Consider the following 26,215-nt stretch of genomic DNA (forward strand, 5'->3'; position numbering starts at 1 on the left):
AGGGTATAAAAAACAGGGCACCCTGTGGTTTTTCCTGCATGACCATGGAGAGAACATGAGGAGGTGGGATGGGCAACCTACCTCAGTCCTAGAGGCATGGTTACATGAGTTGAAAGGAAAGACAACCAGAAGAGGGGATTCTGTCAGGAAAATGCTGCCCCAGTTCCCATTGGGCAGTTCCCCAGACAGAGCAGAAGAGCTGATCTTGCTTCTGACCTTCTTGAAGGGACTTCTGATTCATTCTTGCAAAGAGGAAGCAGTGAGTACCAGTACCAGGATTATAGAGGCCCTGCCTCCAGCCAGGTGAAGAAGAGGGATAACCAGGTGTTTTGAACTGTGTGGATTTGATGGCCTGGGATACCAGAGTCACAGGAGTACAGGACTCTAGTGGACACCAGGGCCCAATGTACGCTAAATCCATCAAACTGTGAAGGGGCAGAACCCATCAGCACTTCTGAAGTGACTGAGGGATCCCAACACTTTATATTAGTCACTGAGGTGAGTCTGATTGGAAAGGAGTGGCAAAAGCACCCCATTGTAACTGGTGCAGATGCTCTGTGCATCCTTGATAAAAATTGCCTCATAAGAGGACATTTTAAGGACCCAAAAGGGTACTGGTAGGATTTTGGCATAGCATCTATGGAGACAGAGGACATTAAACAGCTGTCTACCTTGCCCGGTCTCTCAGAGGACTCTTCTGTTGTAGGACTGCTGAGGGTCAAAGAACAGCAGGTGCCAATTGCTACCACAACAGTGCACCAGCAGCAATGTTGCACTAACCGGAACTCTCTGATTCCCATCCATAAGTTGATTCGTCAACTGGAGAACCAAGGAGTGATCTGTAAGACTCACTCACCCTTTAACAGTCCCATATGGCCAGTGCGGAAGTCCAGTGGAGAGTGGAGATTAACAGTAGACTACCATGGCCTGAATGAAGTCACACCACCATTAAGTGCTGCCGTGCCAGACATGCTAGAGCGGCGATATGAACTGAGTTGAAGGCAGTCAAGTGGTATGCCACAACCGACATTGCTAATGCACCTTTCTCTGTTCCTTTAGCAGCAGAGTGCAGAGCACATTTGCTTTCACCTGGAGGGGCACCCAGTATCCATGGAATCGACTGCCCCACGGGGTGGAAACACAGCTCCACCATTTGCCATGGACTGATCCAGACTGCACTGAAGCAGAGCAAAGCTCTGGAACACCTGCAGTACATGGATGACATCATTGTGTTGGGCAACACAGCAGAGGAAGTTTTTGAGAAAGGTGAGAGGACAATCCAGATTCTTTTGCAAGCCTGTTTTGCTATAAACCAAAGCACAGTCAAGGGACCTGCACAGGAAATCAGATTTTAGGAGTAAGATGGCACTTGGTTTGTTCAGCCTGGAGAAGAGGAAACTGAGGGGAGACCTCATTGTAGCCTATAGCTACAAGGGGAGGAAGAAGGGTAGGAGCGGATCTCTCTCGTGACCAATGACAGAATTTGAGGGAATGGCAGGAAGATGTGCCGGGGAGGGTTTAGGTTGGACATTAGGAAAAGGTTCCTCCCCCAGAGGGTAGTGGAGCACTGGAACAGGCTCCCCAGGGAGGCCCCAAGCCTGGCAGTATTCAAGAAGAGGCTGGACAACGCCTTCAGACATATGATGTAAACTTGGGTCTGTCCTATGCAGGGACAGGAGTTGTACTCAATGATCCTTGTGGGTCCCTTCCAACTCAGGACATTCTATGATTCTAGGGCTCTCTGAAAAAAATACTTCCTGGAGGTGGTATATGTTTATACAGGTCATGCCTGTGGGAGCTGGTGATGTCTAGCATGCTTGCTTGTCTTCTTTGTTTTACTTTCTAGACCTGGCAGGCTCTGCATTTTAGGTGAAAAAAGGAGCATGGTTGCAATTTTTATAGCTAGAAATTAGAAGACATGTTTAGAGTGTTCAGGTTTGGGTTAAAAATTATTTTTTGTAAAGAAAGGCTCTCAAAGCAGAGAACAAATACATGCAAACGCTGCAGCAGATCTTGTAGAGGAAAGGGCAAGGAAACCACTGTGATAAAAAGGTATTCACAGTGATGGCAGTGTTTTCTGGAATAAGAAGATTCTCAGACCTTGAAGAACAAGAATGGTCTGAACAGCTACAGCTACATGCCCAAACAGCAGTGCTCTGCTTGGTCATGCCTGTCATCATAGGCTCAGCTATGAGCGCCTGAGGCTTTAGGTGGGTGTCTTCAGAGGTACCTCCAACCTCTATGTTATCACAGGCAATTTAGCCAACAAGGCTAAGATATAATTATATCAGCCTAGTAACTAAAAGAGCAAATAGGTGCCTAAATGTTACTTACAAACTGGCCTTCAGTATCAAATACAAGTCCTGGAGGTGTAACAAGGACTATTACCTAAGAGTGTCCCCCTGCATTGCAGTAGCTTTCATTCAGGTTGCTAGCAAGGGAAGATTTTGGATAAACTATCTCTGCTCTCACCCGTATTTCAAAAGGGAGGAAACTCTTCACCCTCCTTCATGCCCCTTGCAATGCCCCAGGGCGCATACGCCCAACTCCATGCCCAGCTTCAGCCACAGCTCATGCAGAAATACTGGGACAGACAATTCACCACAAAGGTTTTTTACCTTAATTTATCTCCCATACTCCGGAAGTTCAAATATCCTCTCATTTTTGCATTTTTCCAGTCGTCACATTAATCCTGGAAAAATGTCAAAGAAAACCATAACAAGAGCAGCTGATCAGCTAACCCCAAGTACCAGAGATAGCAGATTCCAGTCTTGCTTGCTGGGCCTCTTCACTTCTGTATCAGCTAGGAATAATTACACAAAACTATGATGTAACCTGTACTGAAATCCAAATCTTTTAGTTCCCTTCCAGCCAATTGGAACTCACCCCTGATGTTTTCCAGCTCCTTGCTTCTGTGAATGAGAACATATCCATGTAAAAATATGCTTGGATCACCCACTGTGATTTATTCATCCGGAGGCAATTTGGAGGTTGTTGCTTACAATTAGCCACTTGATCTTCAACAGCTTTGTTCCTAGCCCTTAGAAAGCTGCGTCTCTGGATACAACATTTCCGGTACTTGGATGGCCTATTTAATTACACAACTGGGCCTGTTTGTGCCTGGGATACTGGACTGAGTGAAATCCTAATGATCCTTAACATTCACTTTCTCTGTCAGTGGTAAGAATTAATACTTAGAAAAAGTTCCTCAATGTGTCCCTTGGAAAATATAACAATATCACACTGCAAAAGACAGCACTATCTGTTATGCTCATTATTATACCATATTACAAAGGAGAGTAAATCATCTTGAGGTGTTTCATTTTGGAGATGACAGCTTTCCAGCTAAACAGGGATAAGCCCAGGCAATGCTGGATGAGAAAGACACTCAAAAGAAATGCATATTGCTTCAAAACAATGTTTGTGAATGTGCACTAACTGTAACAGAAAAGCACCATTTAATGATACATATTGACTCCACTGTAGCTGACGGAATGGTTCATTCAGCCTTTTGCAGGGATCTGAGCTGGATTTCAGAAAGAAAGGAAGATCTGGCATTGCCTGTTTAAAACAAAGAGATGGAAATTACCAAGTATTAAGGTGAGAGTGTAGGGAAAAAGACAACAAAAGTAAGTAAAAAGCGGGAGAGTATTAAGGATGTAACAGGGTAATTTGATTGGCTGTGAAATGCAGTTCCTGAGCTCTTGAAGAAACTGAAGAGGAGTATGGGAGCCATAACAAAGAGCAAGTGGGATACTGCCTGGTTATTTGTGTCATAATTCCTACCACCTGGGGCCATTCTGCCTTGGCAGTGTTTTGCATCAGCTGCAAACAGCATGTAATCATGCCCACAAAGGGAAGTAAGGTAGCCTGACTCAGATGTTTGAGTGTAAAATCCACAAGGAGGAACCAAGTCTTTGAATGAACTTTGCGGGGAAAAGAATGAAACTGTCAGCATTTAAGCATGCTGGCTATTCTAGCAAACTTTCAAAGTAGTTTTAAGGTTACCCCAAAGCACTGCAGGAATGTGCATTCTGCACCAGCAGCCATGTATCAGTAGTCTTCAGAGAGGACTAGGAGTGGTTAGTGGCATAGATCCCAAATCCTACTCCAGGTCCTTATCTCATTTTTTCTAGCTCAAAAAAAACCCCAAAAGATATATCTCCTCCCGCTCAGCTAGGTGGCAGGAAACCTATCCATCTGCAACTTATAACCATATACCAGCCCCCTGTTATCTCTGACCTTTGCAAAAGGTGAGGGTGAGCTTAAAGTGTGCTAGTGATGCAGAATATTTTTTTTTGCCTTCAGGCAGTTATTCTGTGCTGAAGAGCTGATTTATGACACACATTAGAGCAGACCTGTCAGGGAGACTTAGTCTCCTAAGAAATTCAGTGATGAAATGAAAGGGAAAAGTATCTTTGTCCCATCCAGGGTGGCAAGAATACCTGGAATTTAGCTTGGTCCAGCCTACTCCTGCAACACTGATTTGTTGTTCAACACAGCAAGTCATATCAGGGAGAATCCCATGGATGTTTTTATCTCTAAGGCATGTTAGCGGACTGAGGAAAAAGCTCAGAGTTGTTTTCAGCTCAGACAAATGGAGATTCCCTGTGAATCCATTTAATGTGGTTTAGAAACACACCTCTTTTCCTATGGCAGGCCTGTCCTTGGATGGATTACTTTAACAGACAATTTCTGATCTGTTTATATTATAGCAATGTCTGGGGCTATGCTCTGGGCAGAATACCATGATTTTGTACAAGACATGCTTCACTTTCTGAAAAACTGAAAAAACTGGCTACTTAATAGACACTGAGAAAATAACAAAAGGATAAGAGAGGAATTGTCAATAAAACAGATGTCTCTTCTCTTTCAGCCTTGCTGTCATCTACACTTACTCATTGGAGTTTCAAAACACTATAAAAGTATAACGAATATGATGAAAATATACCAAACACTGCTAAATGGTATGAGCAACTTCCTCTCAGAAACTGTATGACTTGCTCAATTCAACAGACATAGTGACAGAGCAGTCCTAGAAACCAGTTTTCTGCAGGATGATTCACAAGCAGCAGTTGTTTAGTGATTGCTTCAGATGTGTGTAGTGATTTCCATCCTCAGCCATCAACCTAGTTTTCCTCTTAGGTGTTTCTGTTCTCCTATGGGGCATCTTGGCTATTTGTGTAACAGGAGCCAAGCAGCTTTAGTTTATCACTCAGTGAATTAAGACAGATCAAAACTGATGTTAGGTTACCTTTAAGCACCAGAAATAATGTATGGTGGTTTAGCAGTTGCTGTGTGAGCAGTTCCAGCATCCTTCTAACCAAGGGAGAAAACTCCAGGAAATATACCGAAGCGAAAACTGGTAGCAGAAATCTTTACCTTCATCTCAAGACAAGCCCTTCAAATTCACGCACTAAGCACTAAACAATACAGATCTCACCTCATAAACACATGGTGTTCCTGGAAAGCAGCATACTGTGGGGCAGTATGGGGCAGCAAGCATAATGTCCTAGCAAATGTCTAGCCAGTATCACAATGTTCTTCTGATCAGCTCAGGAGAAAAAAGAGAGGGGATTATTCTACCAGAACTGAACTCTGAAGGTGACTTATTAAAAACCTCTCTGATGAATGCAAGTACTATTTTCTTACTTAGCCCTGCAGAGATAGGTGGGTCAATGAATCTTCCTGTATGACTGCACTGGCCATGTCTTCACTGCTGCATTATCTCATTATAATAAGGACTGCTCATAAAGAGCAGTTTAACCAAGTAATACTGCTCATGGCACAAGTAGTGATACTATGTTGCCTCTCAGAGGGAGTCCCAGGAAGGTCCTGGAGAACAACTCACCTCTGATACCATACTGCATGACAGGCCAAAGGGTAGTACCGGCTTAAGCTGTAGCCCTAACCCCTAACGGGTCTGCAAAATATGAGAACTGCCACATTCCAGTTAAAGGCTTTTGCTAGTGTGTGAGTTTCAAGGCAGGTAAATCCTTGGATTGTGATAGTGAAAAAAGGCCACTAGCCTTTACTCTTTAGCAGCTACACCCACCCTATACACACAAGACTATAGTGAGGACAGTAGAAATGTGATGGAAAAAGAGTGGCATTAATCTCATCTCTTAGACACAAGTGGGGAAAAACTCCATCCCTTTAAAAAATCTGTAATAAGCTATTTTCCACTGGAAAGAATAAACAAAACCCAGCAACCAACCAAAAGTCCAGGCCAGAGTGGCAGGAAAGAGCTCAGGGGCAATTGGTTATATCTGACGTTCTCAACTGTAATCATGCAATGTAGGCATGGTCTAACACGTGGCACAATATATATCAGTGATTATAGACAGTGATTATGGCACTCCTTGAAACCTATTACTGAGAATCTCTCTGGCAAAATTTAAAAAACACTCCAAGCATTCCCTTAGAAGACTCTGCCTTAGATGGCCATGGTTAGGTAAGAAAACTAGGCTTAATGTCCAGAACCTTTCATCAATGCCTCATCTTTGACGCTGCTGGGATTAAAACCCAGTCTAGCCTATGCCAAACACTGATAGCTGAACCCATTTCTCCTATAGCAGAAAAAAGCAGGGGGTGAGGGAGTGCTAATGCTTTCTCCCTATCTTAAATGTCAGTCAATCCATTGAGGGTAAGGGCATCCCTAAGAACCTGCCCAAGTCGCAATTGTATGTGGCCAAGAAGGATGGAAGGAGATTATATCAGCAGTGAGGAAGAGCCTGAAAGCTATATTCAGAGGCCTGTTGGAACAAGTAAGGCCAGCCCTAGCCACATCAAAGCCTACAGCAAGGAGTTAGTTTATATAGCTTAGTCAGTTGGATTAGACCCTTCATTAGGATGCAGAACAAACTTCTTCTTGGCAGACAGGAGTGAGAAACAGAATTAAAATGGAAATCAGATCTGCGCCCTGAAATCCTTATTCAGCATGAGTTCCTCTTGTTTGCATAGGAACTCTAGTTCGCCTGGCTTTGTTTGACATAAAGATAACAGGAAATTTCAAGGCAGGATGAGGTCAAGGTCCCTTGCTTTGGGGCCAGCAAGCCCTGAGAGGACTCTTGAGTTAGGACACCCCATCCTAGGAGGATAGCAGGCAGAGGGGGAGAGCATTTGCCATGGCATGTCAGCAGTACCCTCTCTCTTCAGCTGCATCTTCAGCAGGCAAGCTCAACAGTGAAACTTTGGAAAATACTTTCTTAGTTGGAGTTGAACAAGTAGTTGTCAGACTGTCATTGACACTCTGATACTTGAGTGGATGCTTTTAGCATGCAGGGAAAGAGGATGAGGCCACTGGTCAGCTTGTTAGTTTTTCCCTAACATGCTTCTTTTGAGGAAGCTGCTGTTCTGTTTCAGGCTAAGAGAACAAGATGATCTGGTTTTGTTGTTGCTTTTTTTTTTTTTTTTTTTAATGCCTGTGATTGCAGGATTATTTGCATTAAAATCCACAGAATTCAGACAGAAAAGCCTGAGTTTGACCTCAGTTATGTCAGCATGGTTAAGGGGTCACCGAGAGGGGTATGCAGGGGTACTGAAAATTCAGTTTAAGATCAGAAAGAAGCTCAAGCATTTAAAATAGGAATTAGTTTTCTCTACTTCCTCTATCACTGCAACAAAGCATGTTTATGTGTAAGAAGCTATTTGTTGCTGGTCTCTAGAACTTTATTGTGTTTTAGGGCAGAAGAAAGAACAAAAGATCTCACTCTATTAGTTAGCATTTGCTTTCGAATTTTGTATATATATATATATATTTTTTAAAACAGTCTCTGGAGCGAAATCAGACATATTTAGATAAAATATTTCTTGCCCTGAAACATGACTGATGGAAATATTAACAACTGTTAGAAAGATAGATGCCTGCATTTCACTTTGTGCTGTTGAAGCCTTTAAATCACTATATTAGCCCCTTAAATGGTAAACAAAAATACAGTTTCCTGGCTACCACAGTAGGAAAGAGACTGCTATTTATAAGCAACCTGTGCCTTTAATTATTTTATTAATATTGCAAATTGTAACTGACAGAGCAATTAGGGCTGAATATTACCCCAGGAAAGCAGCTTGACTAATGTTGATCATCCTGTTAAATTGATGGAATTTAGTTTAACACAGGAAAAAATAGGTTCCTTGTGGTTTATCTCATTAATGTGATTTCCATTATTCCAATGGTGAGTCCCACACATTTAAACTAAACTCGGTAATGGACAGAAAGACAGAGCTGCTTTGGAATGGTGAGGGACTTAGAAAATTTCTGATTCTGTCATGAAATGTCAATTTTTGAATTTTTTTAATTTGGCCTTAACTTATCCCTCAATGAGATAATCCCACAGTGTCCCTTGCTCTGAAGTATGTCCCTTGGATTACTTTAAAACCCTCAGATCTATCTGGATACCTTCTGTTGCATCACCTCAAATCTACATGCACTTAACATTAAGGAGCTCTAATTTCCTTCTCTCTTATACTTACTTTTCATCAACATAAATCCATGGACATTAATGGGACTGCAGTTGACTTGCTCCAAGAAAACCAGACTGAAAGAATTAGACTCATAGTGTCCAAAGTCATACTCAATATTCTAAAAGTGACCATTTAATGATTGTTTTCTGCAGAAATGAATATATTTCCCTTGAATATACCTTACAAGACAGTGCTGTTGCTGCAAGACCTAACAGGCAGAAAGATTCTGAGCATGACACAATCTGCCTTTAACATTTAAACTGCAATGCTGTTCAGGAAACTACATGACTAATTTTTAAAGAATTACAGCCACAGATATTTTTTCCAGTTCTTCTGTTTGTGCTTATAAAAACAAATCAAACTTTAATTTTCTGCCTTTTGCCCTCCAAACACTGAGAAATACTTAGGATGCCTTTTAGCAAAACTAATGGAAATACCTCAAGAAAAAATTATTTTAAGACAGAGAGAACACAGATTTGCCATGATGTTTTCCCACTGCAAGGTTGGCTATTCACATACTAAAAAATTAAAAAAAAAAAAAAACAAAACAAAAAAACCCCCCAAATAACAGTCGACCTTTAATTATGTTGTGGAAGGTAGCCATATAGGTGCTGGAAAAAATGCTTCCTAGCATAAGCAAAAGTCAAGCATAAAGCCACAAACATAATAAAGTACCAGTATTTTATCCACCTAAACTTTTCTTTCACAAATCAAATTACAGGATTCCTGTCAAGTTAAAAATCTTACCGTATCTATTTTAAGTGTCTCTTCCCTTTTATTCTGTTACTACCTATACCCTTCATTGTTTACAGTAAGACAGAAGTCTCTCATTCTATTGCTTTTTTGCTACCTCCTCTGTTGTTTGCTGTGTGTGCTGCATGTGTGAAGTTCCTACACCGAAATTATAGAAGAAAACTAGTAAAAGAAAGTGAGCATCATTTCTTGCCTTGACTGTAGCATGGAGCCTGCCAAAACTAGGGTTGAAGTTTGCTGGAAATTTCATTAATTTTAAGTTTAGTCTGGTTCTGAACCCGATTGGAAGATTCTATTTTTTAAACTCTTTCTTAAAGACAGGAATGGAACTAATCTCACTGGGCAGTTGCAAAAAGCTTGGGAGTTTCCAGTCCCTAAATGACCTGCTAACCAACTACTACTTAGCAGAAGAGCCAGCCACATTAGCCCTGAGGTCAGAAACTCTCAATTTTCAGTAACTCCTTCCCTACAGAAAAAAATACCAGGAATCTGCAGTCTGGCAGAATGTGGCATGCTGTTCAAAACCAAAACTCTTTCACACTTACAGAAAATGAAAAACTACCTCTTCTCTGGTCTGCTGGGAGAAGAGTCAAGTTTTATGAGCTGTTTCTGGATCTGTAGAAAGTGAAAGGTCTCTTTGAAGAGAAGCTGCTAAATTAATGTATACAATTATTAAGTTACAAAAGATGTACCCATCATTAACCAATTGAAATGATAAATGCTTTCTAACCACCTGCAAAATGAGGGGATATTTTTCAGGTTTTAGATCCTTCTGCATGACAAGAGGGAGACAGAAAATTAAGTAATACAGTGTTTAGAAGCAGAGTGCTTAGCTTGTTTGACTAGTAATTAATAGATGTACTATAAGTAAGAAACTAATTATAAATAACTTCATTAAGTATTACTTAGTATAGGTACATTGTATGTTAGAAATTTCACAAAATTGTAACTAATATGTGATAATTGTGTGAATATGAGAAACGCAAGTGCGGCCAGTCGTTGGAGCACTTATGAAGAATAATTCCCAGAGCTCCCCAGCGCTGTCAATAAAGAACACCTGCTTAACAGTATAATTGACTCTTGCTGTTAAGTTTATTTCTCCATTTCATCTTATCTCAAAATGATCCATGCAAGGAGGTCACTATGATTTAACTCCTTCAGTGAAGTAAAAACAAATACAGGACAGAAATCCACTCCTGACAATGGCACACGTGGGGAAATATTTTGGCGAGGTTTGGTGTGTATTGGCTGCTCTGACACAGAACTCAAAACTCTGGAAGCAGCCTTACAGCCAGAATAATGCCTCAGCAGGGCACAGTAAGCCATGCTTTCTGTCTTGGGTCAAATATGATCCCAAATGGATTTTACTAGTATCACTGAAATCATCTAGAGTCAGCTGGAGCTCTAGCTCAGTGACTTTAAATATTGTACAATGCTCCTTCCAGCTAGTAGAGATTATATGGCCTTTCTTATAGCATATACTACACAGTTCTTACTCCTTTTTGGTCTTTCAAGACCTGTTAGATGAAGACATTAGCTCAGGCATGAAGAATTAAAACACTAGAACAGACAATTTATTTGAACGCCTTTGAACCTAGTTATTTTACGATTCACTTGGCAGCACAAAACCAGGTGTGTAACTATACATACAGTGAGGACCGCCGACACAGATGTGGACAGAATCTACCCTTTTCCAGTTTTTTTTATTCCAAGTCTATGTCATTCATGGTGCCAGAAATCTCTCTTTCAGGTGGCTGTAGTGAAGACAAACTTCTTAGGCCTGACTCTGGCTAGAGCATCAAGCACAGGGTTCCACTGGGGTATGTGCTTTTAGAAGAGAACAGCTGATCCACGCAATGGAAAATAGCAGGCAGGTATATCTCTGTCTGATAAGGCTAGTCCATTACAAGATTTCTTGTGTGCTGTTTCCAAGCTCCAATTCTATTTTACTTTTTTAAACACAGATACAAAGCTCAGTGCAAATCTTCACAAACTGCAAGCAATGTGTCTTAAAAAATGCCATAGGAAGCTCAGTGCATTCTCTGACACTGTGGCTGATGTAACCTGCATCTTATTGACACTCCTAACAATTAATGACCTACATCAGTGACAACCCTGAAGACTGGTCATACACACAGTACCCATACTCACAGTTTTCACAGCGATTCCCCGTATAGCCAGCCAGACAGGCGCATTTGTAGGTACTGCTTTTGTCTAGAATGCATGTTCCATCATGAAGACACGGAGATGAAGAGCAAGCTACAGAAGAAAAGCAAGATGTTCATGGTGTCTCACAAGATGGAGGTCCTGTCAATTTTTCCTCATGATGCTTGTGTCTTGTGGTAAATTACATATTCTGGTTAAAAGTTAGGAAGATAAACTAAAGGGCCTAATGTATGTCAAAAAGACTTTTGTTGTTCTTTCTTACTTCCTGGAGAGGGGATCTTATAGGGATAGGCAGTTCTTTTCCCAGCATTCATCACTAACTCTTACCATTTTCCTTTAACTGTATTCAAGTGGTGAGAAAGGTGTGTGGAAGAAAAATTATTTACAGTGACCTCCAACAGTGTTTAGAGCTTAGCCTAAATTAAATAAGTTTAATATCAACCTACATTTCTCCTGTCATTCATCTCAGAGTTTACGGATATGTTCTGGGATTCACGGTTCTGGCAGGTTTTTTAGGTCTTGGATCTTGTCATCCCAGATCTTTGGAGTTGCTTTGCCCCTGAGGAGCACTTCTTTGGTGTTGGGCTTAGAAAGCTCTAAGTGGTCATGGTGACCCTAGGTCTGTCAGGTAAGCTCTTGCACACCACAAGTCTACCGGTGACACAGATCAAACTGTACAAATTTGCATAAATTAGTATCAGAATGTGTAAATGTACCATTTCATATCAGCAAATTCCACTGTGCAATAACACACACTTTTTTTTTTTTTTTGTGCCTGCTCTAAGTGGAGGTGAGCAGAACATAAATTACTCTCAAAAATACAAAGAAATAATTTCCATTTAGATTATTTTCCAAACTGATTGTGGGTTTTAGCAGACAGGAAATAGAACCAAAAGTAACTTCAACACCTGAGAAGTTCAGGATCTGATGCCCTGCTTCAAGTCCATCTTAACAAAACAAGAATCTACAGCAAAGTCCACATCTGGATCCATATCAGAAGTTGAGTTCAGTTTCAGCTCACATTGACTACGAAACTCATTCCTTGCCATCTTAAAGAATTATCTTACCATGCCTGATGATTTATGGATTAAACTTTTAAATCAAAATTGCTAGAAAGGTTTGCGTTCTAGTTAATATATAGATTATCTTTGTCCTTCCATGCTAAATATACTGATTACTTTGGTTATAACAGAAATATGAAACTTTGTACCAGCTGTTGAGTGTTGCAAACACAAGCAAGTAGCCTAGGGGGATCTGTGGTGAGGCTGTATACTATTCACAGAATCACAGAATCACAGGATGTTAGGGATTGGAAGGGACCTCGAAAGATCATCTAGTCCAGCCTCCCTGCCAGAGCAGGAACACCCAGATGAGGTTACACAGGAAGGCGTCCAGGCGGGTTTTGAATGTCTCCAGAGAATGAGACTCTACAACCTCCCTGGGCAGCCTGTTCCAGGCTCTGTCACCCTCATTGCGAAGAAGTTCCTTCTCAAATTTAAATGGAACATCTTGTGTTCCAGTTTGTACCCATTACCCCTTGTCCCACCATTGGTTGTCACCGAGAAAAGCCTGGCTTCATTCTCGTGACACTCACCCTTTACATATTTTTAAACATTAATAAGGTCACCCCTCAGTCTCCTCTTCTCCAAGCTAAAGAGACCCTGCTTCCTCAGCCTTTCCTCATAAGGGAGATGTTCCACTCCCTTCATCATCTTTGTTGCCCTATGCTGGACTCTCTCCAGCAGTTCTTTGTCCTTCCTGAACTGAGGGGCCCAGAACTGGACACAATATTCCAGATTTGGTCTCTATAGGGCAGAGTAGAGGGGAGGAGAAACTCTCTGGACCTACTAACCACACCTTTTCTAATACACCCCAGGATGCCATTGGCCTTCCTGGCCACAAGGGCACAGTGCTGGCTCATGGTCATCCTGCCGTCCACCAGGACCCCCAGGTCTCTTTTCCCTACACTGCTCTCTAACAGGTCATTCCCCAACTTATACTGGAACCTGGGGTTGTTCCTACCAGAATGTAAGACTCTACACTTGCCCTTGTTATATTTCATTACATTTTTCCTGCCCAACTCTCCAGCCTGTCTAGGTCTCACTGGATGGTAGCACAGCATTCTGGCATGTCAGCCACTCCTCCCAGCTTAGTGTCATCAGCAAACTTGCTGAAAGTGCACTCTAGTCCCTCATCCAAGCCATTGATGAATATATTGAATAGTACTGGTCCCAGTACAGACCCTTGAGGCACTCCACTAGATGCAGGCCTCCAACTAGACTCTGCCCCATTGACCACAGTTCTCTGGCTTCTTTCCTTCAGCCAGTTCCCAGCCCACCTCACTACCCGATCATCACGTCCACACTTCCTCAATTTAGCAGTGAGGATGTTGTTACAATTAAAGCATTCTCTCTGCTGCAGTCCAGAATCAGGAGTTTTCCTTGCAAAGACTTCACTTGAAGCACAATCTTTGAGTCTCTTATATCCAGATAGATAGATAACACATATGGTTTTATCTGGAGGTTGCATGTGGTGATGTAATAGCAATTAATACATGGCTGGGCAACTAATATCTTTCAGGTCTCATTAAAGACTAAGATCTGGCTAAGGACAGTAATTCATTTGTTAAAAGGAATATATATGTGGCAATTATTCTGTATCGAGCTAATGTAAAAGCTGAGAAAGGGAAGGAGAAACAGAAGAGCTTGTACAGACTGATATTTTGTAGTCACTGGTTTGAAGCCAGTGAACTTTCAGCTTTGCCCTTGCCCCAGCCTTATTTCATGATTCTGTAAAAGTAAGCATGTCAAGGGAACAGGGGAAGTGCCATATACTGTCCTTGAAAACACCTGATATTCAAGAGCACAAAATATTTTTATTTTTAAAGGAGTCTTATTTTCCTGGCTTCAGTCAAACAACATGGGACAGTACTACAAAAGTTTAACCTATGTTGTGTCAAAAATTGCTAGCTTGGGGTTACAGAAAGTAAAGCATAATTGAAATTCAATTACAAGCTTTCATTTAACTAGATCCAGTGTATGTTTAATCCCTAAGAGACTCTGATGCTCTTTCATCTGCCCCCCATCCTTCTCATCTGAAGTCTGTCGAGTGACTTCTAGTCATTCATGCCATTCCATTTGACACTTGGTATGGGATGCAACCCAACACCTGCATCCAGACAAGGTGGGGCAGCAGGTTGTGTGGTTTCGTCCTACATATGCAGTGACTTTTCCTAAAGGGAATATAGGCTTTGCAGCTTATTTTGTAACAATCAAAACCTTTCTGGGAGTTAAACTGGTGACCTCTGTGCAGTCAGTGCCACTGCTTCAGCAAGCAACAGTCTTCAGTCCTCTCCATTACACCATTAAGGTGCTGGGGATATCAGATCAGATCTATGGCCTGGTCCATGAACTGTAAGCATAAGTGATGCTGCTGTTCTCACTTGCAGCACAGGAAATTGCTCTAGCAAGCCCTGTGCAATCTGTGTCAGGGACCTCAGCTTTTCCGTAGTGCTGTGTACAGAGGGAAATTTCAGAGGAAATGCTTCAGTTGGCAATGTGCTGCCAGAGCTTTCAATCCTGTGCTACCACCACTTTCAATTCTACGCTGCCTCATGCACACCGAATTCTTTCTCTAAACTGTCCTGCCGGCCAGGTTAATGCTTCACATAAAAAGACACTGGGAGTATTTTAAAAGCCTTTCACTGCAGCCACACATTACGCCAGAATAGACTCATAATAAACTGCACAATAAGACCTCACAAACTCTAAGAAGCCCTTTGACGTGCTCTGTGTGGATTATGATACCCAGCCTCAGAATAATTACAATGGAAAATGGGACGGAAATAAAGTGCTCAACAGTATTCAAGTACCAAGCGTTCCCTGCTGGGCAGAGAAAACAGAATCAATTCAGCTCACACTACATGAAAAACGTTACTTCCTTGAGTGCAGGCAGCCCTTATGCAACACAGCCCGGACCACATTCATTTGTTCTATATCACCTCTCCTCTTGCAAGCCGGGTGAACTATCAATAGCTACCTGCTCCTGCTATGTTACTAATATAACTAATGTAAAATTTGAAGAATAGGGAAGACTAAGAAATGGCATAGGCACTGCATCCAGCAGTATGCGCATTTCAGATTGCTAGTTACACTCCTGGTCATTGTTAACAGCTGATCCATTGTAGGTTTTTGTATTACCTCCTGAGCCAGATATAACCTGGATGACCTCATGAAATATAGGTCATCAGGATGTGCAGAAGGCAACTTCTGGTGAGTCTCAGATCTTGCAGGGTTGATCTAAGGCAAAGCAGCACATTCTGATTAGCCTTCTGTGTCAGGAGTACTGTAGACAGATTTGATCAAAATTCCCTACATAGCTAAACAAGGAAGATTCAGGAAGAGCGGAGAAGCTGCTTCAAATGCAACAGCAAAATGAGGAGCCAGCTATACTTCCAATGTTATTTTGCAGCCAGAAATAAATGATGGAAAGCAGTGTGGGGGACTCAAGTACTGAGTACTAACAAAAACACAAGAACTCTGAAGCCCTGCTTCTGACATTGATAGCACTGAGTTTATCACAGAATGGGAAATGCCTTTTTATTTTCTCAAATAAAATAATATGTTCTTTGTACACACTTTTTAAAAGTCCTAATGGTATAATATGTGAACCAACACAGGAGTCATGTTAGGGCATTTTTACAGAGCTAATTATTATGCTTTGCATCAGGTTTTTGCTAATTGAGACAGTGAGACATGCTCCTGCACACAGCATTAAGCAATTCTACAATTGCAGATACACATGCCCCTTCCTCTTTTTCCTTCTGTGCCCATAGTTCTCAGATTCAAACAGAAAAGCCTCACAAACCAGCAGATTTCCTGTGCTGGCTGATGTCCTTGTTCCTCACATGGGTAGAAGGAATTCAGTCTTTGTTGGAAGAGTCTCACATTCTCATGCCATCTGACAGCTTTTGAATCTTCCCTGCACTGACTTTGTGTAAGTTGCAATGCAGCGAGAGAGATTAGTGAAACCAAATTAATGAGAATGATGGCATGTTCCACTTTCAGATTATTTTACCTGTAATTTCTTCAAAGACAGCATGAAATCCATCAAAGTTCTTGGATCCATCAGACTGGAAGAAGACATGGAGTGAAGACCCAGTGCTTCGGATGGGAGGTGGCCTCTCATTTCCACAGAATTTCTTAATTATTCGGCTGTCCAAATTGTCCCCATCGCGAACTTCCACATAGTCATACTGGCACATGTAGTCAAATTCCAGGCTCAGCATGTAAAATCTTGGAGAACAAGGACACACAGTCAGGCTGCATACTCTGCACCCTGACTCTGACATTTAGTTATGTTAGTGCCTCTCCTCCCTCAGTGAATCAACAAGTCACTAACCACATGAAGTCCTTCTTGCTTCATCTTAATTTTTGCATCATGATCCTTGGGAGCCAACTCAACTCTACACAGTTGCTCCACAAGAATACTTCAGTGGCAGAAGGGTGAAGTCTAAATTGAAGTCATACAGTCTGCTCACGTGCATCAGGTTCCTAACCACATTACAATGTGTTCTGGTTTTGTTAAAAAACAAGTTTCTCTTTTAGTGAATTTGCCTGTCAGCTAAAGCCTTCATATTAGCTGCGTTTTCCTGGAGAACCAGATACATGTTTTGGTAAACTTAGCAATGGAATGCAAACTTATTGATAAGCACGGATGGACATTTCGCAAGAGGAGCAACGAGAAACTGGTGACCAAGAGACTGACCAACTGTGTATAACATTCCATTCACGTGAATACTTCATATAAAAGTGGGAGATCACGAGGATCTCGTCCCTTTGCCTTTTCCCTTTTTCCCTTCTGCTTATGGCCGACATTAGGAGAGGACCTTGCTGGTCGTCCCCGCGAACTGAGGCCTAGTGACAGACTGAATCCAGCTCCGGTTGGCTACAGAGTCTAATCCAGGACTTTGGGTGCTGGCTCTGCAGTTGCTGAGACCTTCAAGATCGGTTTTGTATATTTTGTATTATTTTCTCTATTCTTATTCATAGCATTAGTAAAATATCTTTAATTTTTCCAACTCTCTTCTCTCTGTCCTTCTTTCCCTCTCCATCACCTGTCCTTAGTGGGAAGGGGAGAGAGGGAGGGGCAACAGGGGGAAGTCGGGGGGAGAGGAGGTTAACAATACATCTGCCAGGGTTTTATTGTCATCCCCGCAATCTTAACCCTCGACACAATGTTAGAACTTTCACCTAGGGTCAGACACTGTAGGGGGCATGTTTCTATCATGGCTGTTTGCTAAAAATTGTTCTAAATGAAGTTCTAAGTACTGAAAGTAACAGTATCAAAGACCAAGGCTTAAAAGTTATTTACTTTGTGATGTTCAGAAGTCAGCAATTAGGGGTACAAGGAAAGCTTGGGGGATGTAACAAAAGCAGAAATAGGCAGAGAAAGGGAATCTGAAACACCATAGCACATTTTGCATTAGAAAGCAAAATGGTGCTGTGTGAGGCTATTGTTTGTCAACAGCAATGTTATATGATGCTGTTTGAATTCATTGGGGTACAGTGCCAAAGCATCCCACCAGAATATGAACAAGAAACAGAGTGAGAAACACCAAGTGCCTCTGGAGAATAAGCAATGGCCAGGGGCGCCTTGGCACAGCAGATAAGAATGAGAAGATTGGAGAGGTCATGCTACTAACTGTTCAGTAGAACATTTTATAAATGAAACTGGTTGTGTACTCAATCTTCCTGAGAATTTCTAAGGATGCAGACATGCGTATTTAGGATTAGGCTAAATGTCCCACATTGCCTATTCCACCATGGGCCTAGTGATTTGCAAAGACTGCATTTTCAAACCAAAGAGGTCAGACAAATTTCAGATCTGCTGCTGGATCCCGTGGTGTGAAGACACAAGACTATAATGGAGCCTACTTCTTGCTCTTCTCTTCTTGGGACTCAGGGCCCCAGGTTAGAGAGGCCCCCACGTTATGTGAAATTACCTTTCTTTGACAACTCATGAGCTGACTTAAGAGGCCTCTTCACTCAGTAACCTTTGTTCAGGTCATATGGTTGGTTTTAGAGCATCAGGAGTACACTACATAAAGAGAAATGAATGAGCAGTAGTAGGAAGCTATAGTAATGGAGCAGAACCGTTCATTTTTAAATCATCTAGTGGAATGTAGAGTAAGAAAAACATAACACCTGCTTCTAATATGCATTACAGTGAGATCAATTCAACTTAGCTTTGCATAAAGTGCATGTGTTGAATTCTATTTCTGTCAGGTTTGCCAGAGACATTCTCACAGGCATTATGTTATACACTACATCTTCAAAACATTCTTTCACTGGTAGATCATACCCCGGGGACATAGCCTTATGGAAGTTATAGAGCAATACAAATTAACTTATTCATTCTTGACACACTTTTCAGGTTAAAGTTTATCCTGACTCAATCCTAAAAATATTTACTGGTTCTCTGAACTGATACATTTCTGATTATAATTAAGCATGTGTGTAAGTACAAAAGGAAAATTTCTGGGATGCCCACCATGTAATAGGAGCAGTAATATTTACAGATGTAAAGGTAAACTCTGTGTAGCAGTGTGTTCCTGAATAAAGAATATCAAGAGATAAACAGAGTGAAGGCACAGAATGGAAGAGTCACACACAGAATATTGGTTTTAATTGTTTGCTTTCCCTGCTTTAAAAAATGACAAAAGCAAAGTGGAAGATGTAAAAGGCATGGGGGTTCTGATTTGCATTTTATTTAGCGTATCTTAGCATTGAAGCAGATACACTGACTGATGACATGGAAAACCACGATTAAGACTCAGAACAGGCAGGCAGGGAAACCTGCCAAAGCTTTTCAAAACCTCTTGGCTATGGCCCATTCGATGGGACCCTTCACAGACCATAAGGTCTATTGCTGTTTAAATCACAGGTACAGGCATGTCAGGAATGTCAGTTCCCTCACCTGTGAAACTGTAATGGAAATGCAAAGTATTGTATTGACTTCATCTGTGTCTGCAGTGTGAATACATTCACCAACCCCTCTGAAGAAAGATTCTAGCTAAAGGAAAATATTTAAAACTGCATTTCTGCTGAGGCATTAAAGAAAATTATTTAAAGTTGTGAGATACTTCTACTGTGGTACAACATCCCTGATATGGCTGAGGCTGAGGGAGCCTATACATCACAAGCCAAATTAAAAATGAGGCTGGAAAAAAAAACAGAGAAAACAAACTACTGCCACAATCTGGGCACCATTTATCAAAACAGCTCTGCTTAAACAACTCCCAAAGGACTGTGTGGCACAGCTTGAAGCAAAGGAATATGTATCTGTGCTCCTAAGAGTTTTACTCTTGCAGTCCTGTGTAAGCAGAGACAAACCACTTTGTTTCCCTTCTGTGTCACATTGTCCCCATCTCTGCCCTTGCAAGCCATCACAGCAAGAGGAAACAGGTTTTGTGCACAGAGAGAATGAAGAAATGAGTTATTTTGTTTGCAGTTGTGCTGATTCAGAGCAATGTTGGCTGTGCACTACTGCTGTAAGCAGAATTAGCACCCACAGAGGGGATCAGTGTGTTTATATGAAAATACAACGAAGGCAACGGATTCAGCATGATGGCAGACCCAGAAGGAAGACTGTGGTGGCCTGCTTAGTTGTACCTGCTTTTCTGTGTAGGAATGGCCTAAAGGAGAAGTTTTAGGCTAAATGTACCAGTTTTGCACAGTATCTAACTGCTGAAGTACCTCAATGGCCAGCTTTGAGGTGCTCCACTTCGAAAACCTCAGCTCATTCAGAACACACTCCAGGGTTGCCTAATGTGAGGTAGATATAGCTCCTCAAGTTCTCTATTTGCCCTGGAGGCTTCCTGCTGTGCCTCCTGACTTGCATGGTGGCAGGATTAAGTGTGGACATTCAGGACAGTTCCTGATCTTTCCCTAGAAGTGCTGTATCACCTGCTGGGATCTTTAGGCACCCAGACATCACAGTCAGCTCAGGCTGAGCACAGGGCTTTAGGCTTCTCTAGTGCTGTCCAGCTGAGATAAATGAAGTTGCTGACAACAGAAGGTTGGTAGCTCAGGGTTTCCTCTTGGAGATTTTCACAGTTGGAATGTAACATTATGTCACAACAAGGAGATGCCTAGTTTTGTGTTTGTTTAACTGTAGGAAGGATGGACACAGGGAGAAAGAGAAAGGCACTCTCTGAATTATGCCCCTCATGTTAAAGTATTGCATCTTCTGGTAACAACAAAAGGAAACAGAGTGAACTGTACAGATCTCATGTGAGACTAGCATATTCCTAGCATGCATGTGAGAGGCTCTCAGAGTCTAGAATGGAGGTCTGATTTCTCAACAGTTAGTACATCTGTTAGCTTACATCACAGCACTTCTCATTCCCCTGCCTTGAGAATCTATAAGAATCTCCTTAGTGCAACCACAGTAAGTACCGCTGTTATATCTAGTGTCCTTTGTTAAAATAGCCTTTCCTCCCTTTCTTGTACCTTGTGCTTGGTGCCACCTGGCTGTCAACTCTACACAAAGATAGGTGCATTCACTAGTGATTGTGCATGCACAGGATCCATTTCCACCGCCACACCCACCCTCACAAGAATGAAGACAGAGTGACAGCTGTAGATCCCGAAGCACTTTTTAAGACTTAGAATTGACAAACCCTTGTTGAGAAACATAAAAATACCAGATTACCATCTCCCTGAGCTTGTACTGCGCAGATCATACACATAGCCATCATCTTTTAAAAACAAGGTAAGTACACCTCATACTTCCAGACACTGATGCAAAGTTGTGTCATGAGAACAGAATCTCCTCCTCACAGCATTACTCCCATGTGTCACCTTCACATTTCTCCAGAGTCGAGAGTCTCCAAAGTTATCCAGGCAATAATTGCACCTGCTCATAACTACAGAGTAGGCTTGCATTTGCAAGTCTGAAAAAAGGGCACTAATGTGGGAATGCCACAAGCTATTCTATTCAATTGATTTATCTTCTTCTCATTAAATATTAAGTCTCTCTTTAAACATATAGGAAGAAATCTGTTTGTGTATCTAATATAGTTCTTTGGCCTGGTCTCCAAAACTGGTGAAATACTGATGTGAAAGCTTTAGCTGCTGTTTTTATTATATTAGCTAGTGGGTTTTGAATACAATCCCCTGCCAAGCTTCCTGCTGCATGTGTGAGCTCCCTGCTACATACACATGAAAAGAGTATTAATTACCCCAACTGGGGGCTCTCCTGCACTAAGCAGGATACTCAGTCAAGAACTGTAAGCCTGAGTCAGCAGGGACAGGTTAACAGGTCTAAGCATACACACATCAGAGGACCAATGACTTGCAGGAGAACCAATCACATCCTCCAGACATAGGAATGGTAAAACGAACAACTGAGGCTAGTAGTGAACAGGGCTGGTAAAAGGAGAGAAAGAAAAATAAGAGAGGGAAAATGTTTGCTAAATGCAAGGTAGGTCCTATCAACAACTCTCTCCTGGCATAAGTCATGATATTAAAATGTTTCTACAGCTTTTATTCAAAGAATATCTCAGGCCAGCCTAGTACATTCGTCAGAAAATACCAGGTGCTTTAGTGTCCAGGTCTTGAAGAGACATTGTGCCCAATACCTGAGACATTCTCCTTAGCATCCAGCTGTCCCAAAAGGGAACTGAAGGCACAGCACTGACGGTTTGTGCAGTGGCTGCCAGTCACAAGCTAGATGAGGGGAAAGAGCCAAGGCACCAAATGCAAAGTGGTGGCTCCCAGCTGTTGATCCTCAGTACTCTTGGTTATCCAAATGCCTCAATGACCACCTGAAACCAGTGCTGGCTAAAAGTCAGTATGACCCACCTTAATTCAATGTTAAATCCAGCTTGAACATGAATAGTCCATTCGCATCGTGCATTCAGTGGGTAACCCTCCAGCAAAATATGACCTCTAGAAGCCTGAAGAACCTGTCCACACCCTGGGGACCAAAGAATAAAAAAATCTGTGTGGGGGACCTTTAAGAGATATTTGAAGAAAATACATGGAGAAACAACACTGGAATGAGAAAACAGGGCGGCTTAGGAAGACACACACTTTTTTACATGGCAGTATATAAAATAATGGAACAGCCACACAATGATGACTCTATTAGTGTATTGACTAGGCTAAGAGCACTCCTAGAAAAGTTTTGTTGATTGTTTCTCCCTGCTTTGCAATGCAGCCCCATTAAGCCATTTCTTACAGCTTTCGTCCTACTCTTGATTAGCCCACCCACCCACTTGGCTGACACTCCAGCTCAGAACAGTTTTGCTGGATCTCATGGTGACCCACGTAATCACAGTATCACAGTATGTTTGGGATTGGAAGGGACCTCAAAAGATCATGTAGTCTAATCCCCCTGCTGGAGCAGGAACGCCTAGGTGAGGTCGCACAGGAATGTGTCCAGGCGGGCTTTGAATGTCTCCAGGGAAGGAGACTCCACAACCTCCCTGGGTAGCCTGTTCCAGTGCTCTGTTATCCTCACTGAGAAGAAGTTCTTCCTCAAATTTAAGTGGAACCTCTTGTGTTCCAGCTTGATCCCATTACCCCTTGTCCTATCATTGTTTGCCACTGAGAAGAGCCTGACTCCATCCTCGTGGCACTCACCCTTTATATATTTATAAACATTAATAAGGTCACCCCTCAGTCTCCTCTTCTCCAAACTAAAGAGCCCCAGCTCCCTCAGCCTTTCTTCATAAGGGAGGTGCTCCACTCCCTTAATCATCTTTGTTGCCCTACGCTGGACCCTCTCCAGCAGTTCCCTGTCCTTCTTGAACTGAGGGGCCCAGAACTGGACACAATATTCCAGATGGGGTCTCACCAGGGTGGAGTAGAGGGGAAGGAGGACCTCTCTCGACCTACTGACCACCCCCCTTGTAATACACCCAAGGATGCCATTAGCCTTCCTGGCCACAAGGGCACAGTGCTGGCTCATGGTCATCCTGCTGTCCACCAGGACCCCCAGGTCCCTTTCCCCTACACTGCTCTCTAATAGGTCATGCCCCAGCCTATACTGGAACCTGGGGTTGTTCCTGCCCAGATGCAGGACTCTACACTTTCCCTTGTTAAATTCCATCAGGTTATCCCCCGCCCAACTCTCCAGCCTGTTCAGGTCCCACTGGATGGCAGCACAGCCTTCTGGCGTGTCAGCCACTCCTCCCAGCTTAGTGTCATCAGCAAACTTGCTGATAGTACACTCAATTCCCTTGTCTAAATCGTTAATGAATATATTGAATAATATTGGCCCCGGTACTGACCCCTGAGGCACTCCACTAGATACTGGCCTCCACCTGGACTCCACACCATTGATCACCACTCTCTGGCTTCTCTCTTTAAGCCAGTTTGCAACCCACCTCACTACTCTATTGTCTAGACCACACCTCCTCAATTTAGCTGTGAGGATGCTGTGAGGGACTGTGTCAAAGGCTTTACTGAAGTCAAGGTAGACCACATCCACCGCTCTGCCATCATCCATCCACCTTGTTACATTCTCATAAAAGGCTATGAGGTTGGTCAAGCATGACTTACCCTTGGTAAAGCCATGCTGACTGCCCCTAATGACCCTCTTATCTCTGATATGCCTTGAGATGACACCAAGGATAAGCTGTTCCATTACTTTCCCAGGGACAGAGGTGAGGCTGACTGGTCTATAATTACCCGGGTCCTCCTTCTTGCCCTTTTTGAAGACTGGAGTGACATTTGCTTTCCTCCAATCCTCGGGCACCTCTCCCGTTTCCCAAGACTTGGCAAAAATGATGGAGAGCGGTCTAGCAATGACTTCAGCCAGCTCCCTCAGCACCCGCGGATGCATCCCATCTGGACCCATGGATTTATGGATGTCCAGACTATTTAATTGTTCCCTAACCCAGTCCTCATCGACTAAAGCAAACTCCTCCATTAACCTGGCTTCATCCGGGGTCTCAGGGGTACAGGGTTCCCCAGGACAGCCTCCAGCGGAGTAGACAGAGACAAAGAAGGCATTCAGTAATTCTGCCTTCTCTGTGTCTTCTGCCACCAGGGGACCCACCTCATTCATCAGTGGGCCTACATTGCCTCTGGTATTAGTTTTATCTGCTATGTATTTGAAAAAGTTCTTCTTGCTGTCCTTGACCCCTCTCGCCAGCTGTAATTCTAAGGAGGCCTTGGCTACCCTAGCTGCCTTCCTACATCCTCTAACAGCAGCCTTATATTTCTCCCAAGTAGCCAGTCCCTGCTTCCATGACCTGTAAACTCGCCTCTTCTGCTTGAGCATACCCAACAGATCCCTATTCAACCACGCAGGCCTCCTGGCTCCCTTCCTCGACTTCCTACGTGTGGGGATGCTCTGATCCTGAGCATGGAAGAAGCAATCTCTGAATGTAATCCAGCTCTCTTGGGCCCCTTTTCCTTCAAGCAGTCTTGCCCATGGGATTTCCCCCAGCAATTGCTTGAAAAGGCCAAAATTAGCCCTGCCAAAGTCCAGGCTTGCAATTCTACTTCCTATTCTGTTCCTGACACACGAGATGCTGAACTCCACCATCTCGTGGTCACTGCAACCCAGGCAGGCCTCAACCTTTACTGCTTCAACCAGACCCTCTTTGTTAGTGAGGATGAGATCCAGCAGTGTACCTCTCCTCGTCGGCTCCTCCACCATCTGCATGAGGAAGTTATGATCAATGCACTGGAGGAACCTCCTGGACTGTGGCTGGCTTGCTGAATGGTCCTTCCAGCAAACATCAGGGAAGTTAAAATCACCCACAACAACCAGGGCCTGTGACTGTGAGGCCACTCTCAGCTGCGCATAGAAGGCCTCATCAACTTCCTCAGTCTGATCTGGTGGCCTGTAATAGACACCTACAACAGTATCACCCCTGCCAGCCTGTCCCTTGATTCTGACCCATACACTCTCAACTCGTTCCTCATCCGCTCCTGGGCAGAATTTAGTACATTGCAGTTGCTCTCTCACATAGAGAGCAACTCCACCACCACGCCTGGCTGGCCTGTCTTTCCTGAAAAGGGCGTAGCCATCCATGACCACATTCCAGCCATGTGAACTGTCCCACCACGTTTCTGTAATTGCCACCAGAACATAATCTCCCGACCGAACATAGGATTCTAATTCCTCCTGCTTATTCCCCATGCTGCGCGCATTGGTGTACAGGCATTTCAGGGAGCGAGCAGAGCACACCAATTTCTCCCTAGGGGCACAGGAGGCCACCCGGTCCTCATCTGTTTTAGAATGCTGCCCCACTGGGGCAAGCCCAACTACAACCCCATCCCCCTTCGAGCCTAGTTTAAAGCTCTCCAAATGAGCCCAGCTAATTCCTGCCCCAGCATCCTTTTGCCTCTGCGAGATAAGCCTTTCCCGCATAACACTGTCTGGACTGGAGCTTTATAAAACCAGCCATTATCAAAAAAACCAAAGCCCTGCCTGTAGCACCAGTCTTGGAGCCAACCATTTAGAGATTGAATTTTCCCATTCCACCCCACATCGTCACTTGAAGAGGGAAGGAGTGAAGAGAAGATCACTTGAGCCCCTGAATCTTTCACCATCCTTCCCAAGACCTTGAAGTCATTCTTCATTCCCCTCAGACTATGGGAAGCAACTTCCTCCCCATCTGTCTGGAAGACCAGCAGCAGGTAGTAGTCTGTCGGGTGCACCAGTCTGGGGAGCTCTCTAGCAATATCCTTCATCCGGGCTCCAGGTAGACTACAGACTTCCCTAAGATGAGGGTCAACCCTGCATATTGGGCCCTCTGTTCCTTTCAGAACGGATTTTCCTGTTATAATCACCCTTCTATCTTTCTTATCAG

The 26,215-nt window shown here is 43.0% G+C and overlaps 1 protein-coding gene across 6 annotated transcripts in view; it reads right to left on the minus strand.

Moving 5' to 3' along the window:
• PAMR1 (peptidase domain containing associated with muscle regeneration 1) overlaps positions 1-26,215 on the minus strand; it is an 82,333-nt gene that overhangs the window by 36,155 nt on the left and 19,963 nt on the right. For 3 of the 6 annotated variants that reach the window (XM_065839538.2, XM_071809090.1, XM_065839539.2), the window contains 3 exons: positions 22,248-22,362; positions 16,459-16,676; positions 11,368-11,475 (listed from right to left, as the gene is read on the minus strand). In XM_065839538.2, the coding sequence (XP_065695610.2) occupies positions 11,368-11,475; positions 16,459-16,676; positions 22,248-22,362 (441 nt within the window). The remainder of the gene's footprint in view (positions 1-11,367; positions 11,476-16,458; positions 16,677-22,247; positions 22,363-26,215) is intronic. The other 3 variants (XM_065839541.2, XM_065839540.2, XM_071809092.1) reach the window with 2 other exon arrangements.

Source organism: Patagioenas fasciata, chromosome 5, assembly GCF_037038585.1.
Source record: "Patagioenas fasciata isolate bPatFas1 chromosome 5, bPatFas1.hap1, whole genome shotgun sequence".
Lineage (NCBI taxonomy): Eukaryota > Metazoa > Chordata > Aves > Columbiformes > Columbidae > Patagioenas > Patagioenas fasciata.